At 38.6% G+C, this 20102-nt stretch overlaps 2 protein-coding genes across 2 annotated transcripts; both read right to left on the bottom strand.

Annotated features, from left to right (window-relative positions):
• Positions 1 to 1759: 1759 nt before the first annotated feature.
• LOC145467538 (uncharacterized) lies at positions 1760 to 19105 on the bottom strand. Its single transcript, XM_081451090.1, has 3 exons — positions 18704 to 19105; positions 5484 to 8642; positions 1760 to 4426 (listed from the first exon to the last, which is right to left on the bottom strand). The coding sequence occupies exons 2-3, from the start codon at positions 8494 to 8496 to the stop codon at positions 4392 to 4394; spliced, it is 3048 nt and encodes a 1015-aa protein (XP_081307216.1). The 5' UTR covers positions 8497 to 8642; positions 18704 to 19105; the 3' UTR covers positions 1760 to 4391.
• On the bottom strand, positions 15731 to 18712 carry LOC145467540 (tetratricopeptide repeat protein 28-like). The gene is made up of 2 exons (XM_081451095.1): positions 17867 to 18712; positions 15731 to 17746 (listed from the first exon to the last, which is right to left on the bottom strand). The coding sequence occupies exons 1-2, from the start codon at positions 18542 to 18544 to the stop codon at positions 15746 to 15748; spliced, it is 2679 nt and encodes an 892-aa protein (XP_081307221.1). The 5' UTR covers positions 18545 to 18712; the 3' UTR covers positions 15731 to 15745.
• Positions 19106 to 20102: the final 997 nt, after the last annotated feature.

Genomic DNA, 20102 nt, shown 5'->3' with positions numbered 1-20102 from the left:
CCGAGCATGATAATACTGCACGTGGCCCCCACTGCCAACGACATACTCAGACAAGTATTCCAGATCATCTGGGTTTTTATTCCTTAAGATCTGTTTTAGATTGATTAATGAAACGCTCCTTTACGCGCAGACAAGCATCTCGATGCAAGCTCACAGTTTATTGTGATGGCTTTCGTTGGGTAAACAAGACATCTACGTCTGCTCGCCGCGCTCAACATCCATTCGTAGGCACTTTGGTATCTTTAAGTTCAGTTCGTAGATCTGAACTTGGTTCAGTGGGAGAAGCAGAGGAAGGTTCATGTTGTGTAATTCGTTCATCATTGCAGGATTAATTGATTTATTGGCATTCCCCGGTTTTGTCCGCTCACGTTTTTTTTTTTTCCCGCCCAAGTCTTTCTTCACGTCTTTCTTTCTTTCTTCAAGTCTTTCTTTCTTTCCCAAGTCTTTCTTTCTTGAAAGCATCGGGAATGACTCGAACGCACTATTTACTTTTAAAGCACTATTAATATCGTGACTTCATTTTAAAGCTTCTCTCATATTCCATCGGCCCTTTCTGGTTTACTTTTTATTTAATATCATCGACATGTCACTGAAACAGATTGTGACGCCTTCCGTGGCCGCAAGACGAAAAAGAGTATGTAAGGAATGCTAGCAAAATTTCCTACCATTTCTCTGCGGTGCTTGCAGTAGAAGCCCCGTCCGTCCCGTCGTGCGGGTGAAGGCCGTGTTCGAACACACTTCCAAACACCTCGAAATTCGTCAAAAATACTCCGCTGCGCGTCATATTTTCAACTCTCTTTTCGGTGTTTGGAAATGTGGTAAAACACGATCTTAAGTGTTTGATACATTGCTTCGGGATTGAATGTCGTGACCGGTGAGATGGGTACGCAGTGAGGATGCTCACAAGTAAGTCATCTGCATTTCGCGATAACTGTGATGAGTTATTTGCACTCACAGCCTATAGGAGGATCATATATAATCCAAGCACAATTTTTGCATACTAATGATATTTTGAAATTTTTTATGAAATTTAGAACTGAGAATTTCTGCCGATAAACATGTCGAAATTACGAAATACGTTCACGTAACTGTATGGTGTTGAATCCTATCACTGCAAGTGGATATAGACTATGAAATATCATATATTTGAACCGCGCAGAAAGATAGGGAGATATGATTGATCATCGCAGTTAAACACACGACGTAAACAGTTTGAAATTAAACCCTGAAAAACATTCAGGCCTGAACGGCGAACCCATGACCTCTGGGATACCGGTGCAGTGCTCTACCAACTGAGCTATCAAGCCAACTGGGAGCTGGTCACGTTGTGAGTTCGTAATATACCTGTAGATGGTGAAGAATACAAGTGAATATATGAAATATATATCATATATTTGTATTTGTATTTCTAGGTAATTTAAGCGACTCTCGCTCAATATATCCTGTCAAGTATTATATAATAACAAGGTCGGAAAAGAGCGACTTGACAAGAAGTTCCGGCGTTCGGAAATTGCTCGAATTTTAGCACAAGCACGGCTTCCGCTGCTATTCTACTCAGTCGTCCTAACTGGGTAAGAATTCAACAACATTCCTGTAAAAGGAAATTGCACATGCCTAGTTTCTTTACGGAATTATCTGTTCCATAAAAATCAAATACCATTTTGAGAATTTCCACCAACGCGTGCAACACGTACAAGTTATACAACATAATCAAGGCAAGCACAGAGTTCCAGGTGAATATTAAGTGTGGTGTGTAGAAATGATCTATGGCTTGTAAGTTGATTTCTTCGTTTACAAAACAGACTCGTTAGTCGTCAAAGCTAACTTCTTGCGCAGTCACGTCCATTAAATAGGCTTTATTATCCAACTGTAGCGAATACCTTCCAAATAACAGTACAAATATACAGCGATATTTTACAGTTATTTGTACAGTAGAAAACCTGTTTGCTGGACAGGTCGGCGCGCGCGCGCAAAACTACCACACTCTCCCTCTTTCACTGATAAATTTATTGACTACAGCAGTTGGATATTAAATCTGTTATTAGGTGTTTTGGTGTGCGCTATTGCTTTATATTTTTACTCGTTGTTTGTATTTCAACTCGCCATACGGGCTTGTCAAAATACGGCACAACTCGTAAAAATACACAACGCTACTACGCACCAAAACATCTAATAAGATATATCTATTTGTATTTTAGGTTTTGGACTGGAACTAGGTTAATTGAGGCTCATGCGGGGTAATGCATTTGCATTTGAAAAGACTCTCCACCGTAGCCTCAATTGCAAGCTATTTTCAGTCCAATACCAAATATACGAATATGGCCGACTAAATTTTGCTTCTCAGACGCGTTAACCCCTCTACTGTTGGAAAATAAAGATAAACAAGGACCCAAAATGTAACTTCTTATCTGTTACAAATTTATCATCGCTGCTTTGGAAAACTTACGTACTTGAGGGCCCCGAAATCATCATTGTTCCTGACAGCGCTATTAATCATGAAAATTACAATTTCCTCGATTGTGATTGGTTTAAAACACTCCTATTTTCCACTAATTCACTTGCCAAGTTGTTATCGGGAGTTTGTTATTGGACAGTTTGTTATCGGAAACTTCAAGAAGCCAATCTCATTCAAAGTTGTAATTTAAATCAACCAATCTCATTCAAAGTTGTAGTTACGTGTGTGCGTGTGCGCGCTTACTTTTGTGTTTTTGGCGCCTACCTGCCGGTACGTATAGGAGGCGCGGTGGCCTTAGAATTTTTACGTCTCCTTTGTAGGTATTAATGCAAATTTTTTCTTTCTTACATAACTTGGCTTCGTGTCGTCCAATTCGGTCTGTAGTCATACTCGTCACAAATCGGACTCCTGCTGCGCGGTCGTCCGATTTTGTTATCACTCTTATGATAACCGACCGAATTAGACTCCACTCAGTCCTATTACCATTACTTATAACAAAAAAATTTCATTTCAAGTTGATAATTAAGTAACTGCTTCACGCTTGCCGACAAAGCAGTTTCTGTTTTGTGCCTTCAAAAAGCTCATATTCTAAAAGTAATTGGACTCCATCTGAGATTTATATTGCTTACAGTTTTAATTTGTTCCTCTAGCCCTTAAATCAACAATCAGAACAAAAGACTAGTTAACTTTTCATAAGTAGTACCGAGAGAAAATGAAAAAATCAAAAAGTACTTCTACTTTGATAGCAGTCACTGCTTGCAATAAACTGAAGAAAATGTCACACGGATCATTTTCTTGAGTCACCCTACTTAAACTTCTCGTTACCTTATGTATATTGGACTACTTGTGTTATCCGGTTTCTTTTGCACTATTTACAAAGCAACTAACTGTAACCTAACAGGTAAAAGCTGAATTAATTTAGACTTCACTTTCTCGTTGACAGTGTTCACCAAAAATTCTTGATTATATTCTTTTCTTTCCTTACGTGAACTCGGCTAAGACGCTTAATGCTTGATAAAAGTTCAAATTGTAAGGCTCTTTTACTTTCTAAAAACTATTTCCGTCAATATATGAAAATACCATCAAAAGTTACATGTTCTCTATACAATTTGTTTAACAACTGCACAAGATATACATGTTGTCTGTGCCACTTTTTTACCTCAAAATCCTATTATTAACTATTGCTAAAAAAAAAAAAAAAAAAGCCAGCATTTTTTCATGTACACTATTTACAAATTTAACTGCACACCACCGGCTGGTAAATTAAAACGTCACGGTTTGCGCATCTTGAAAAGTCTAGCCTAAATTTTTCAAGTTTGTCGTTTGTAATCCCTGTTAATCTTCTCCATCCTTAACCATCCTTGTTCCTTTATGATTTATTGTTATCTCTTTGGTGTTTTCCTATCTTAGTAAACTATTATTTCCAGGCTCTAATTAATGTAAAGGTTATTTTGTACGTCGCCAAAATAACTCAAAATACCATACCTGAGCTCTTTTAAGTTTATTGTAGTTTGATATTGCATTCTTTTTTTCTCATAGAAAAGATCTGAACAGTTGCTATCAACATCTAAACCTTTGATACGAAAAATTACCCTTCGCACTAAGGTTTTTCTGGTTTAAGCAGTTATTTAAGTCCAACACTGTACACTGCAGTATCCTTTTAGGTTTCAAAGCTTCTTTCGCTGAAAAAAAATTGCAACCTACATGAATTTGTTCTAAAAAATCATTGTATAATTGAAAGAAAAACAATGGCGTATGCTATAAAAAGTAAATGCGTCTTTGACAAAAGTTAAACGCTTTGCGCTTAATATTTCTACCGAGTAATTGTTAGACAGGAAATGACCGAAAGTTAAAAGGTCCGTTTAATTTATATACAACTTAACACCAGCAGTAAAACTGTCCGTTGAGGTCATGGCATATTTTACATCTCAGGCGATCACTCGCTGCCATCCTCGTCATTCTTTCCAACACCTGACAGAGGAAATAAACAAACAAAAAGGGACAATCATTAGCAGCGCTAATGTTCAGTTACCTTCGTAGGTCTGGATTAAGCATTTCCTCAAAAAGCAGTTGCTTAATAACGAAACTGATTTCTTCTAAAAGATTATATTCTGCGCGTCCTGATTCGCTGAATATTATATTTTATCTTAGCATAAAACAAGAACACCGTGTCTTCGTGTCTTACCCTAGTAAATAAGCTAAAGCAATGAATTATACCATCATAAAATCATATGGTAAGTTGAGACAACTTGTTCTTGCTTTCTTAATTTAAAATTTATAAAATTTATTACGAAATTTAACACGACATGATATATGGCTGTGACTTATTGATTGTAAATAGGTCATTACGAAGAAAACGTCATAAATTAAACAAACGTCAGTTAGAACCGCGAGCAGTTTCAGGGTGGACTTTTGGACGATTTCGACCTCATTGCAATGCTGTGCAAGCATGTGAAGAAGGATGGACCATAAAAAACAGTGTCCTCCATTTTTCTTTTAATTTTCAATAACATTATTTTGTTTCTGTAAAATTAACAGGACATAACGTCATCGCCCAAAATAATAATCAAGCTAATGTTAAAATACTACTGCTAATATTTTTTAAATATAATAATAAAATTTCATAGCGCCATTTCGCAATGGTGCAATGGCGTTTTACAAGAAGTTAAATCTCGAACCAAAAGCCTATTATAAAAATTAAGAAAATGTAAAATATAAAAATTAAAAGATATATAATTTAAAATTTCCTTCAATTTTAAAATGCTTGTTTAAATGGCCTCGTTTAGTTTCACTTTTAAAAAGCCACGTTTTCAGTTTAAACATGTTAGTGGAAAACGAATCTGTTGAGATTGGTGTTATCCCAATTTCCACGTTTTTCAGCAAGTGCAAAGCTACTGTCAGACTCTCATAATAACAGCGAAAATACATTAACCTGAATCGATAACATCTGAGGAAAATCTAAATAAATACCAGGAGCCCTTTACTGTATAAAACAAAACACTTCCCTTCAATGAAACCTTTCAATTACCTTTCTTTCCAAAATCAAATGTCACGTCATCTCCAATCAGTATAAAAGGTGCCCACTGGTTCACGTCACAGCCCTCACTTCTCATCCACTTTATGGCCTCGTGTAGAGATTCACCAGCACTTTCCCCACTAACGAGGTGATCGTAGAAATGAGTCATGAACTGCTCCGTTGATTTGTCATCCAGGGCCCACAGTGCCACCAACACTGAGCGTGCGCCAGATCCTAAGAATGCTCGGGCAATTCCAACAGCTCCCTCGGCTTTTGTCTGTCCACGACCACTGTGGCAACAGCTAAGGACTACCAGTTTAGCTCGCAGTTGAACTTTTGAAATGTCAGACATTGTCAATAAGTACAGTCCTTCTTGAGGTATCCCGTTAGGAATACGAAACGATGGTGCAAGGGCAATTGCTCCTCTTTCAGCATCACCGTGTGCGGCGATATGAATCAGGGCCACTGAATTCATCGCTTGAAGTACTGCTTGCTTAGTCGCTTTCTGTCCTATCAAAGGCTCGACACCCAGCTTTTTTGCTATCCTCTTAGCTTCGTTTTCTGCACATTGTAGTCTCGAAATGTTCTTGAGCTTTCCATCGAAGTGTACTTCACCAACATCAGGGTTTCCCACTATCATTGCACCAGTCTGACAGTGATAGTCTGCTGGACTTTCATTGATGAGCTTGAGAGTTGTTAAAGAGGGAACCATACGGACCCTAAAAGTCTCGGTTAAGTACTTTCCGCTTTTGTTAGTTAATGCAGCAAACGGGATTCGATATAAAGCACGATTAGGAACAATAATGATTTCGGGACCCTCAAGAAATTCCACCACTGGAGCGATGATAAGTTTGTAACAGAGAGGAAGGTTCATTTTGGGTCCTTGGTTAGCTTTACTTTTCACTCCAATTCGCCAACCTTCGTGGCTATCTTCCTCGCATGTTTTGGATTCTTGCTGAGAACCGTGTAAAGATCGGTCTTCGCAAATCTCCTCTGGTAAAACGCCGAAACTTCTGAAATCAAAAAACTCTTCCACTTGTTGACCTGATCCTTCGTGAGCAATTAGATCATTTCCTTTCACCTCCTGGAAATGTGTGACTCTGCCTTCTTTAATAATCCACAAATATATACTCTCAAAATGATATGAGGCGTACAGACAGGTGCGGTTACATTCTTTGCCCACGATACCCTCAATACCAGCCCATGTTCGAGGATTAGCTGAGATTTGATTCTCCACAGAGTACTGAGCTGACATTAAATCTGCCAAAGCCCTGGCATTCGAAAGCTCTGACACATACAAAGCTTCAGTAGGATTTCCGGTTGCACAAAGCAACGCACTGAGATCTCTGTAGGAGCGAATATTGTGATCTGTGAAAGAAATCTTAAATTGATCGTTGTCGCGGAGACAGCCGCGCATTTCCTCGCTTTTTTCAATAGCAGAAAGGAAATATGAGATAGCTTCCTGAATCTTTCCTTCTTTCCTTCTAAGGTGTGCCATAATTTGGAGCGAATCGAACTGTCCCTTAATATCCCCTATTGCTTCACTTGATGCGAGTCCTTTCTTGATATATTCTTCTCCTCTATCATGTTCAGCCTGATTTAAAAGCAAAACTCCAAGGTTTGAGCAACCTTTTGCTTCTACTTCCTCACTTCCAGTTTCTTTGCTTATCGCAATTGCTTTTTCAAAATATTCTCTTGCCTTGACGAAGTTACCAACATCGTGCTCCACAACTCCTTGGTTGAGGTACGTTCTAGCCATCTCTACTCTGTCTCCAATGTCTTTGAAGATTGCAAGTGCTTTCTGATTATATTCGTTAGCCTTTCTATACTTTCCAAGACAGTAACAGTTCGCTCCCAGGTTATAGTAACTAAAAGCTAGTATACGTCTGTTGCCAATGTTTTTACTGATGGCTAAGGATTTTTGACAGTAGTCTGAAGCATTCTCGTATTCGCCAACTGATGCATACAGAGTTACAAGGTTAACGTAACTTATCCCTTCTCCCTCTTCGTCTCCAATTTCCTTCTGAATCACAAGTGCTCTCTCGAGATGTTCTCTAGACTTCTCATATTCGCCAATTGCTCCACACACAGATCCAAGGCTTACGTAGGAGGCAGCTTCTCCTTTTCTGTGTCCAATTTCTTTCTGGATCGCAAGTGACTCCTCGAGAAGTTCTCTAGCCTTCTCGTATTTACCAACTGCTTGATACACAGTTCCAAGGCATAAGTAAGAGCTAGCTTCTCCATTTCTGTCACCAATTTCTTTGAAGATCACAACTGATTTCTCCAGATGTCCTTTAGCCTTCTCATATTCGCCAAATGTTCGACACACAGCTCCAAGGTAATAGAGCGAGGTAGCTTCTCCTTTCCTGTTTCCAATTTCGTTATACATCACAAGTGATTTCTCCAGATGTTCTCTAGCCTTCTCATATTTGCCATTTGGTAGACACACAGTTCCAAGGTTTAAGTACGAGGCAGCATCTCCGTTGCTATCTCCAATTTCTTTGCGGATCGAGAGTGATTTTTCGAGATGTTCTTTAGCCTTCTCATATTCGCCGACTGATTGATACACGACTCCAAGGCTTAGGTGACAGTAAGCTTCTCTTCTTCTGTCTCCAATTTCTCTACTGATCAAGAGCGCTTTTTCAGAGAGTTGTATTGCCTCTGGGTATTTGCATTGATGGAAATACATTTCCCCAAGTTCTAAGCTTAGCTCACATTCTTCAAGTCTTTCACCATTTTCACGGTAAATTTGGAGAACCTTTTCTGCGTATTTTGTGGCGTTTGTGTTATCACTGATAAGACTACAAGCCTTCCACATTGTAAAATATATCCTCTTGTAGAATGATTTGGTGAATTCCTGGTCTATTGTGGCTGCTCTGTCTTTCAGAATGAATAAGCATTCCTCGCATAATTCGATGGCTGTTAGATATCGACTGGTGTTGAGAAGAAAGCCGGCAACGATGAGGCCGATTGAGATGACTTGTATAAATTCGTCTACTCCGGCGTTGCTCATCTCAGTGATCATATCTGTTAGAATATAACATAGAATAAAAGTGGGAACAAATCTGAACCCAAGTTTGTTGATCCACTAGTTCCCTGCTCTTGTTGTAATTGCAACACGAACATGTATTTCTATCCTATCACATCCTAGGGAAACCGTACGTAGGGCAACTAAAAAAATCATAGCGAGGGGAGGAGAGGGGAGTTATTTACAACCTGATTCCCAGGGTCGCTCTTCTTTCCCCTCTCTGGAGCGAGACTGGGGGAGAGATCATGGTCTAATCTGGTCTGGTCACGAGTCTTTTGGATAATTGACAACTGACGGGACTTCTAATTTTAAAAAAGACTCTGAACAATGCTAGCCTTTTCCAGGCGTTCAGTTAGTTGGAGCGAAACGTGAAAAACAACGCGCGAAAAAATCAAAAAAGGCGCGCCGTTTTTCGCGCTTCGCCCCAACTGACTGAACGCCTGGAAGAGGTTACAACAATGCGAGAATAAACATTGCAACAGATATATTCCAGGGGACTGCCTACACCTTAATTAGGTCAACCGCAGATGTTTTTGACACTTTCAGAATCAAATAATTAATGACGTTCTTGCCAAATCCCGTCGAAAAAATTGCTAAAACTTTTCTTTTCAGTAGATGATCTTCCGGATGCATTCCAACTGCTCTTACTTTAAGTATTTGTGAATATATCTTGAAGAGACGAAGTTACAGCCCCTCAAGATCACGGCCTCCGAGCTGAAAAATCGCTATATACAAATATATTTATAAGAACAGCCGCCAGGCTTCATGTTTGAAATTGCACCGGAAGTCAGATATCCAATGAGAAAGGCGAGCTTAAATATTCTTTTGTTTTACGACCAATCAGAAAAAAGTCCCGATTCTGGAATACGGGTAGACGACACGTGAAGTATTTTTATCAGGCGTTTTCTTTTCTCCTTCCACTTGCCCGCTGTGAAAAAAGCGCTGGTCGCAAGTAGTTTGACCACTCTTAATAAACATGATGTTCTACAAGAGCCTTCAGTTTGCCATTTTAAATAGTTGTTATTCTACAGGGAAAGCAAGTTAAGTGTCTTCAGGCAATTTACCGGGGTTGCGGGGTTAGAAGCAGAGAGACCCCGCATAAGAACGAGGTCGAGTTATTCATTTTACATTTAGAAAGGGATCCAAGGCGAGTTCAAACCTAGCAAACATCCTATTTTTCAACAAGGTTTGTCACGTAAAATATTTTTCCAAGCCATAGGAAACTATCTATTTCTGGAGAGCTTTATGAACCAAAAAAAATATGAAGAATAATATTTAATGCCTCAAAAGCTAATTGTAACCAGATACCAATCAGTTAATTGTACCACCTGCTGGGCGATACTAATTAAGATTAAGGCTTACTTAAGAAAAGATAACTCCTTCCAGAATCAATGAAAATACATTGCGGTCATTTTCTGTTATCTGCTCAGATTCCTGGGACTGACCTGTCGTGTGATCAAAAAATTAAATGAAGCAATCAAATAGTAAAAAAAACGTTTGCCTCTTTGTTAGTTAGCACAGCTCGGCGGGAACATTTAATTCATCACAGAATTATTTCTACTTATCTGGACAATGCTTTTAATGTTAAGGTCTGATAATTGAAATTCATCTCGAAAACAAGTTATTCTCGGTTTCGCACTTTTCTTGGTTACAACACGAGTTTGTTATTTCTACTGGAATATTCTTAAAACACGATAACATTGTCAGCTTAAATAAGTGGAAGAAGAGTGAAAATTGAACTTATACAATCTATCTACCTAGACTTGAGCATAATTAAATGGTCAGCAATCCATTATGGTATTTCCTCTGCCTTCAAAGAAACAAATTTTTAGAACAAATTGAAATAGGTCTTTCTGTCATAATTTTATTGCTCTCAGAAATTTTTGGCAGGGAAACATAATTAGCAATTTCACTAAATATTTCCTTACTTGTTACGGTCAATTTGTTTAAAAAGCAAGAAATAAGATGGTTAACTGTAAATAACATTGTAAACTTACCACTTCCCTTTAGCTTGGTGGAAAGAATACAAAAAAAGGCCACGACAGTCTCTCTTTTACAATAGGACTTTGTTTGTCTACAGGATAACAAAAAAAATTCAAACAAGCTTTCTCGGCTGAGACGTGTATTTCTGTAGTAAGTCTATGTTTTTGCCTCTAACTCCATGCTTACATTGAAGCAAAATGGCTGCGACGGATGTACAAAATTGAAATATACCGACAAAGGTAACCTCCCTGAAAAAATGAAAGTCAAAGACGAAGAAAGACAAACATGCCTTAAAATTGGCAGAAAATCATAACCAAGCGAAACTGGAAATACCGTCGTAGATCATTTCCAGTAAACTGGAAGTCATAGATCTAAAGGGACATGCAAAACTGAAAGTTTAGATCACTGGCAAAAATAAACGCAAAACTTGCACTGAGACAGAGACAAAAGTCAACGCGGAAACGGAAGGTTAGTGACGACAATACACAAAGCTGCAGGCAACATACGTAAATAAACAATGGCACAGAGCTCTAGACCATACACGAAGATAAGCATACATGCGCACCTGTCCACATGAGGCTATGACAGTACAAAACTGACAGTCACAAACAAATTGAACACAAAGAAGTAAAACCACAGACGAAGATCAGCCCACATGAAACTGAAAGTCACCGAGTGTTGCAATCTAAAGAATACTTTTCTGGCCCTGAAAATTAAAATTATTCCTTGATACAATTCTCCAATCTACATTTAAACTTTAATGTGTATCGTTATAAAGGCATGGCTTATACTTACCAATGTAAACTAGAGATGCGAGAATCCGAACAAAATCCAACTTCACCCTTGTAAGTCCCATAAAACAGACAATGATACATTAGTAGTTAATTCTAATAAATATTCAAAAACATTTTAATGCACAGTAAACATGTCAAGCGAGGGTGGGGAATAGACGATATCTAGATAAAGTGTAATGTTCTTACCGTTACTACTTGAGGAGTCCGGCAAAATCAGAGCGTAATCCAGTCTACTCTGGTCAGCAAAAGGACAAAGAATTATTAGCGACATTTAAATCTTCTCAATGCATACTAACGACATGGAAACTAAAGAAAAACTTAGAAACAGTGATTTTTCTGGTCCAATGTATAGCTATGTACATAAAATTTCGTTAAGACCTTAAAAATGGATCTTGTATTTCTTATTGGCATTGATTAGTTAGGTGTTGCTAATTAGCATACTGTTGAAAAGTAGTATATAAGCTAAAATGATTGACTTGATAATAAAGTTATCGTATTATTATAAATGAAATTTGTATGGTAATATACATACAAACGGCCATCGTCACTCCCTCAACTTGTTACTAATTGAAAAGGTTCGTTTCTTTAGCGATACTGAGGTAGGTCGTCAAAGGATATGATTTTGTGTCAAGTTTGGCTTTTAATAAATGGAGTAGCGTCCACTCCACGTCCCAGCCTGGCCTCGCTTTCGTTTGCAGGGTTTACTGGGGGCGTATCGCCTTGTCCAATCATCTTTGGGTTCGTTGACTCGTTGTACACGCCCGTTGCGTGATTTTAAGCCGAAAAGGACAAGGTACGAGTCTGCAAATTATGGAATAAGCAACTATTGATCCACATAGTCAGAAAGAGCACACCAAGATTCACAAAATCCTCAAGTTTGGTGTTAATCAGGCTAGTTTTGACTGAAATACAGCCATTTGAAAACGTCAGAATTAACAAAGAAATGTTTGGTCATCCGGACACAGCGTCCGGATGGCCATACATTTCTTTGTAAATTTTGACGTTTTCAAATGGCTGTATCTCTCTTACTATTGGGTCTATTTACGCCAAACTTGGGGATTTTGTAAAGCTTGGTCTGCACTTTATGACTATGTGGATCAATCATTTTGCTATTCCCATAATTTACAGACTCATACCTAGTCCTTTTCGCCTTGAAATCAGGCAATTTCGCTTGCTTTCTCTCCTCGCAGAAAGGATTTGGTCTTAAATTTCCTTTGCTCCTTTGTTTATTTGTATTGTACGGTTTTATTTTTTGTTTTAAAAACATTTCTGTTTGCACTTTAGTAATACACCATTGCATTGCAGGATGAAGTAGAAGGAAGGCAAACTCCGTATTTAGATTCAAGAATCAAGACTTCATTGGTAATTTCATTTGCATTTGAAACTACTCCCCACCGTAGCCTCAGTTGCAAGCTACAATGGGCGACAAAAGCGTTGAGACACTTGGCAGGAAAATTCAATTTTCGAGCGTCTTGGAAACATGTCCCGCCCTCCCCCTCCCCCAAACAATTTTGATTTTTCTATTTCTTAGACTGCATAGACCACAGCTAACGCGTAACGTTCTTTTTATGGTATAGACATACTGATGACGGCGTTTTTTGACGATTATACGAAGATTTCCGAAGATTCTCCAAAACTTGTCCGAAGGTCACACGAACGTTAGCGAACATTTTCCGCAAATTTCCGAAGATATCCGAAGATTTCTAAGGATTACCGAAGATTGCTGAAGACTTTTGAGGAAGAACCGAAGATGTTTCGATGATACACCAACGAATTTAAGAACAATTTAAGAGACAAACTTCATATCAATGAAATCATCGATATCTTCACTAGTGAGGATATGGAAAATACGCCACTCTAGTCCCATATGTGGTTTCGTATGAATTTTACGAGTGGTGTATTTTCCAGTAAAACACTCGTGTCTATATAATAAATATCTGTTATTGGCCGGCTGGGAGGTCCGTATGGGGAAAAACTGTGACCCAGGTCTTGAAAATACATTTTCAAGCCCGAGGTCACAGTTTTTCACTATACGGACCGACCTTAAGCCGGACAATAACATGTTTATCTTTTTTTCTTGGGGTAAATTGGCTTACAAGTGGGTTTGTTTACGCAGGTTTGTCATTGAATTGGCTTACGCGCCGTCTACAGACTCTACAAACCATTGGTAAAAGATCTAACGAGCGAACGAGCGAGTAACTCAGATACTAGACAAAGAAAGATGTATTAAAGAATAGATTTATACCGAACTACTTTTTGTTAGTTGCATTAATTTAGTTCACCATTTAATTTCCCTTAAAGTGCTTCTCCGGTGTGAAATTTCGTGCAAAGTTTGAAGTTCTACTACAAAAATAATTTCTGTCAGTCATTGCGAATCACTCGAAATCAGACTTTTCTACCGTAAATTGAGTGGCAGATAGCGAGGAAATTCGTGAAGTGTATTCCACAGAGGTAAACTCGACTGAAATTGACTTATTTTTTACTTAAAATTGTACAGAGAGAGACAATGGATTGCGCACCATTACGGCGCCGAGCTACAAACAGCCAAACAAACTCTCACAACTTCAAAAAACTCAATTGAATTTACTTACAGTGACTTTCCTTGCCATTTAAAGGTGAATAGAAATAAACTTGCGTTGATTAATCGTCTATGGAAGTGTAAGAAGGGCGAAAGATGATGATTACCGCTACTTTATTCACGAAAATAAATCAACTTGCCGGATTCCGCCCGCTGTGGCGGTCCGGATGAGAAAATTCCGCCCACTCCAGGAACCAATCAGATTGCAGTATTTGTTGAATTCCGCCCGCTCACGAGCCGAGAAAAAGATAAAATGTCATACGAACCATTTTCTTAAGTCACACACTTTAAATTCTCGCCACCCTATTTATATAAAACTAATAGTGCTATCCCTTATGTTTTCCACTATTTACAAAGCAGCTAACTGTAAACCTAACGGGTAAAAACTAAATTAATTTAGATTTCATTTAATTAGTCTTCCTCGTCGACAGTGTTCACCAAAAATTCTTGATTGTATTCTTTTCTTTCCTTACGTGAACTCGGCTAAGAAGCTTAATGCTTGATAAAAATGCAAATTTTAAGGCTCTTTTACTTTCTAAAACTATTTCAAGTTAATGAAAATACAATCAAAAGTTACATATTCTCTATACAATTTGTTCAACAACTGCACAGGCTATACATGTTGTCTGTGCCACTATTTTGCTTCAAAATCTTATTGTTTACTATTGCCAACAAGTGCCAGCATTTTTTCATGTACATTATTTACAAATTAAACATCTTGAAAAGTTTAGCCTAATTTTTTCAAGTTCGTCGTTTGTAATCCACGTTAATCTTCTCCATCCCCGACCATCCTTGTTCCTTTGTTATTCTTATCTCTTTGGTGTTTTCTTATAAAAATTGCAACCTACATGAATTGGTTCTCAAAAATCATTGTATAATTACAAGAAAAACAATGGCGTATGTTATAACAAGTAAATGCGTCTTTGACAAAAGTTAAATGCTTTGCGCTCAATATTTCTACCGAGGCATTGTTAGACAGGAAATGACAGAAAGTTAAAGGTCCATTTAATTTATATACAACTTAGCACTAGCAGTAAAACTGTTCGTTGAGGTCATGGCATGTTTTCCATCTCAGCGATCACTCGTTGCCTTGCTGATCATTCTTTCGAACACCTGACAGTGGAAAGAAACAAACAGAAAGGGACAATCATTAGCTGCGCTAATGTTCAGTTACTTCCGTAGGTCTTGATTAAGCATTTCCTTAAAAAGCAGTTGCATAATTACGAAACTCATTTATTTTAAAATATTATATTCTGCACGCGTCCTGATTGGCTCAATACTATATTTTATCTTAACTTAGCATAAAACAAGAAAACCGTGTCTTCTTGTCACGCCCTAGTAAATAAGCTAAAGCCATGAGTTATACCTTCATAAAAGAGTATGGTAAGTTGAGACAACTTGTTCTTGCTTTCTTAATTTAAAATTTAAAACATTTTAAACGAAATTTAAAATGACAAAATATGTGGTTGTGACTTATTGAGCGTAGATAGGTTATTACGAAGAAAGCGTCATAAATTATACAAACGTCAGTTAGAACCGCGAGCAGTTTCAGGGTAGACTTCTGGACGATTTTGACCTCATCGCAATGTTGTACAAGCTTATGAAGAAGGGTGGACCATAAAAAAACAGCGTCATCCATTCTTCTTTTACAATAACATTTTTTTTGGTAAAATTAACAGGACATAACGTCATCGCCCAATCGCGCACAAAATAATAATCAAGCTAATGTTAAAATACTATTGCCAATTTTTTTAAATATAGTAAAAGAACATATAAAAATTTAAAAAGATATATAATTAAAAATTAAAAACTTCAATTATAAAATGATAGAAAATTATTATGAAACTATAAAATTATAGAAAATACTAAATCCATGAATACCAGGAGCCCTTTACTGTATAAAGAAAACACTTGCTTTCAATAAAACCTTACCTTTCTTTCCAAAATCAAATGTCACGTCATCCTCAATCAGTATAAAAGTTGCCCACTGGTTCACGTCACAGCCCCCACTTCTCATCCACTTCATGGCCTCGTGTAGAGATTCACCAGCACTTTCCCCAGCAACAAGGTGATCATAGAAATGAGTCATTAACTGCTCTGTTGATTTGTCATCCAGGGCCCACAGTGTCACCAACACTGAGCGTGCGCCAGATCCTACTAACGCTCGGGCAATTCCAACAGCTCCCTCAGCTTTTGTCTGTCCACGACCACTGTGGCAACAGCTAAGGACTACCAGTTTAGTTCGCAGTTGAACTTTTGAAATGTCAGACATTGTCAATAAGTACAGTCCTTCTTGAGGTATCCCGTTAGGAATACGAAACGATGGTGCGAGGGCAATTGCTCCTCTTTCAGCATCACCGTGTGCGGCGATATGAATCAGGGCCACTAAATTCATCACTTGAAGTATTGCCTCCTTCGTCGCTTGCTTTCCTATCAAAGGCTCGACACCGAGCTTTTTTGCTATCCTCTTAGCTTCGTTTTCTGCACATTGTAGTCTCGAAATGTGTTTGAGTTTTCCTTTGAAGTGCACTTCACCAACATCAGGGTTTCCCACTATCATTGCACCAGTCTGACAGTGATAGCCTGCTAGACTTTCATTAATGAGCTTGAGGGTTGTTAAAGAAGGAACCATACGGATCCTGAAAGTCTCGGTTAAGTACTTTCCGCTTTCATCAGTTAAGGCAGCAAACGGAATTTGGTATATAGCACGATCAGGAACAATAATGATTTCGGGACCCTCAAGAAAGTCCACCGCTGGAGCGATGATAAGTTTGTAACAGAGAGGAAGGTTCATTTTGGGTCCTTGGTTAGCTTTACTTTTCACTCCAATTCGCCAACCTTCATGGCTATCTTCCTCGCATGTTTTGGACTCTGGCTGAAAACCATGTAAAGATCGGTCTTCGCAAATCTCCTCTGGTAAAACGCCGAAACTTCTGAAATCAAAGAAATCTTCCACTTGTTGACCTACTCCTTCGTGAGCAATTAGATCATTTCCTTTCACCTCCTGGAAATGTGTGACTCTGCCTTCTTTAAGAATCCACAAATATATACTCTCAAAATGATATGAGACGTACAGGCAGGTGCGGTTACATTCTTTACCCACGATACCCTCTATACGAGCCCATGTTCGAGGATTAGCTGATATTTGATTCTCCATGGAGTACTGAGCTGACATTAAATCTGCCAAAGCCCTGGCATTCGAAAGCTTTGACGTATACAAAGCTTCAGTAGGATTTCCGGTTGCACAAAGCAACGCACTGAGATCTCTGTAGGAGCGAATATTGCGATCCGAGAAAGAAATCTTAAATTGATCGTTGTCGCGGAGAGAACCGCGCATTTCCTCGCTTTTTTCAATAGCGGAAAAGAAATATGAGATAGCTTCCTGAATCTTTCCTTCTTTCATTCTAAGGTGTGCCATCATTTTGAGCGAATAGTACTGGCCCTCGATAAATCCTTTCGCTCCACTTGATGCCTCGAGTGCTCTCTTGATATATTCTTCTCCTCTATCATATTCAGCCTGATTTATAAGCAAACATCCGAAGATTGAGCAACCTGCTGTTTCTACTTCCCCTTTTCCAGATTCTTTGCTCATCGCAATTACTTTTTCAAGATATTCTCTCGCCCCGACAAAGTTACCAACATTGTGCTCCACAGCTCCTTGGGTGAGGTACGTTTTAGCCATCGTTTCTCTCTCTCCCACGTCTTTGAAGATTGCAAGTGCTTTCTGATTATAGTCGTTAGCCTTGCTATACTTTCCAAGAGAGAAAAAATTCGCTCCCTGCCCATGGTAACACAAAGCTGGTATACGTCTATTTCCAATCTTTTTACGGATGGCTAAGGATTTTTGCCAGTAGTCTGAAGTCTTCTCATATTCTCCAACTGATGCATACACCTTTCCAAGGTTTACGTAACCTATCGCTTCTCCCTCTTTGTCTCCGATTTCGTTCTGAATCACAACTGCTCTCTCGAGATGTTCTCTAGCCTTCTCATATTCGCCAACTGATAGACACACAGCTCCAAGGCTTACGTAGCAGACAGCTTCAATTTTTCGGTCTCCAATATCTTTCTGGATCGCGAGTGATTTATCGAGAACTTCTCTAGTCTTCTCGTATTCGCCAACTGATGGATATACAATTCCAAGGCTTAAGCAAGAGATAGCTTCGCCTTTTCTGTCACCAATTTCTTTGTGGATCACAAGTGATTTCTCCAGATGGCCTTTACCCTTCTCATATTCGCCAACTGATCGATACACGACTACAAGGCCTAAGTGACAGCTAGCTTCTCTTTTTCTATTTCCAGTTTCTCTACTGATCGGCAGCGCTTTTTCAGAGAGTTGTACTGCTTCTGGGTATTTACCTTGATGGAAATACATTACTGCAAGTTTTAAGCTCAGCTCACATTTTTCAAGTCTCTCACCATTTTCATGGTAAATTTGGAGAAGTTTTTCTGCGTATTTTATGGCGTTTGTGTTATCACTGATAAGACTACAAGCCTTCCACATTGTAAAATATATCCTCTTGTAGAATGACTTGGTGAATTTCTTGTCTATTATGGCTGTTCTGTCTTTCAGAATGAACAAGCATTCCTCGCATAATTCGATGGCTGGTAGATATCGACTGGTGTTGAGAAGGAAGCTTCCAACAAGTACGCCGATTGAGATGACTACTATAATTCCGTCTGCGTTCTTCATCTCACTGATCACTTCTGTTACAATATAACAGAGAATAAAAGTGGGAACAAATCTGAACCCAAGTTTGTTGATCCACTAGTTCCCTGCTCTTGTTGTAATTGCAACATGAACATGTATTTCTATCCTATCATATCCTAGGGAAACCGTACGTAGGGCAACTAAAAAAATCATAGCGAGGGGAGGAGAGGAGAGTTATTTACAACCTCGTTCCCAGGGTCGCTCTTCTTTCCCCTCTCTGGAGCGAGACTGGGGGAGAGATCATGGTCTAATCTGGTCTGGTCACGAGACTTTGGGATAATTCAGAACTGACGGGACTTCTAATTTTAAAAAAGATTATTGCATTAAAAAAAGGTAGAACATCAGATCGGAAGTGGTCAAAACTCTGAACAATGCTAGCCTTTTTCAGGCGTTCAGTTAGTTGGAGCGAAACGTGAAAAACAGCGCCCGAAAAAATCAAAAAAGGCGCGCCGGTTTTCGTGTTTCGCCCTAACTAACTGAATGCCTGGAAGAGGTTACAACAATGCGAGAATAAACATTGCAACAGTTATATTCCTGGGGACTACCCACAACTTAATTAGGTCAACCGTCGATGTTTTTGACACTTTCAGAATCAAATAATTAATGACGCTCTTGCCAAATCCCGTCCAAAAAAAATGCTAGAACTTTTCTTTTCAGTAGATGATCTTAGGATTTATACTTACTAATGTAAACTAGAGATGTGAGAATCCGAACGAAATCCAACTTCACCCACTTGAGCAACAAGGCTGTCCCCTAAAACAGACAATGATAAACTAGTAGTTAGTTCTAATAAATATGCAAAAACATATTAATGTACAGTAAACATGTCAAGCGAGGGTAGGGAACAGACGATATCTAGATTAAGTGTAATGTTCTTACCGTTACTACTTGAGGAGTCCGGCAAAATCAGAGCGTAATCCAGTCTAGTCTGGATCAGCAAAAGGACAACGAATTATTAATGACATTAAAATCTTCCCAATGCATACTAACGACATGGAAACTAAAGAATAACTTAGAAACAGTGATTTTCCTTGTCTAATGTATAGCTTTGTACACAGAATTTCATGCAGACCTTAAAAATGGATCTTGTATTTCTTATCACAATTGGTTAGTTATTTGTCGCCAGTTAGCATACTGTTGTAAAGTAGTATATAAGCTAGAATGATTGACTTAATAATAAAGTTATCGTATTATCATAAATGAAATTTGTATAGTAATATACATACAAACCCATCGTTACTCCCTCAACTTGTACCTAGTTGAAAAGGTTCGTTTCTTTTAGCGATACTGAGATGTGTCGTAAAAGGATATGATTTGGTGTCAAGTTCGATTGGCCTTTAATAAATGGAGTAGCGTCCAGGCCACGTCCCGGCCTGGCCTCGCTGTCATTCCCAGGGTTTACTAGGGGTCTAATCATCTTTGGGTTCGTTGACTCGTTGTACTCGCCCATTTCGCTCGCTTTCTCTCTTCGCAAAAAGGATTTGGTCTTAAATTTCCTTTTCTCCTTTGTTTATTTGTATTATACAGTTTTAATTTTTTG

The sequence above is a fragment of the Orbicella franksi genome, chromosome 14 (assembly GCF_964199315.1).
Source record: "Orbicella franksi chromosome 14, jaOrbFran1.1, whole genome shotgun sequence".
In the NCBI taxonomy this organism is placed as follows: domain Eukaryota; kingdom Metazoa; phylum Cnidaria; class Anthozoa; order Scleractinia; family Merulinidae; genus Orbicella; species Orbicella franksi.
Note: the sequence above shows the minus strand (reverse complement) of the source record. Positions and strands in the feature narration are given on the sequence as shown.

Excerpts from the sequence above, each read along its gene's own strand:
- LOC145467538 (XM_081451090.1), bottom strand. The coding sequence starts at position 8,496 with ATGATCACTGAGATGAGCAACGCCGGAGTAGACGAATTTATACAAGTC. Across the intron at positions 4,427-5,483 it reads ATTTGATTTTGGAAAGAAAG|GTGTTGGAAAGAATGACGAG; the intron begins GTAATTGAAAGG and ends TTCCTCTGTCAG.
- LOC145467540 (XM_081451095.1), bottom strand. The coding sequence starts at position 18,544 with ATGAAGAACGCAGACGGAATTATAGTAGTCATCTCAATCGGCGTACTT. Across the intron at positions 17,747-17,866 it reads GCTACGTAAGCCTTGGAGCT|GTGTATGCATCAGTTGGAGA; the intron begins GTGTGTCTATCA and ends AACCTTGGAAAG.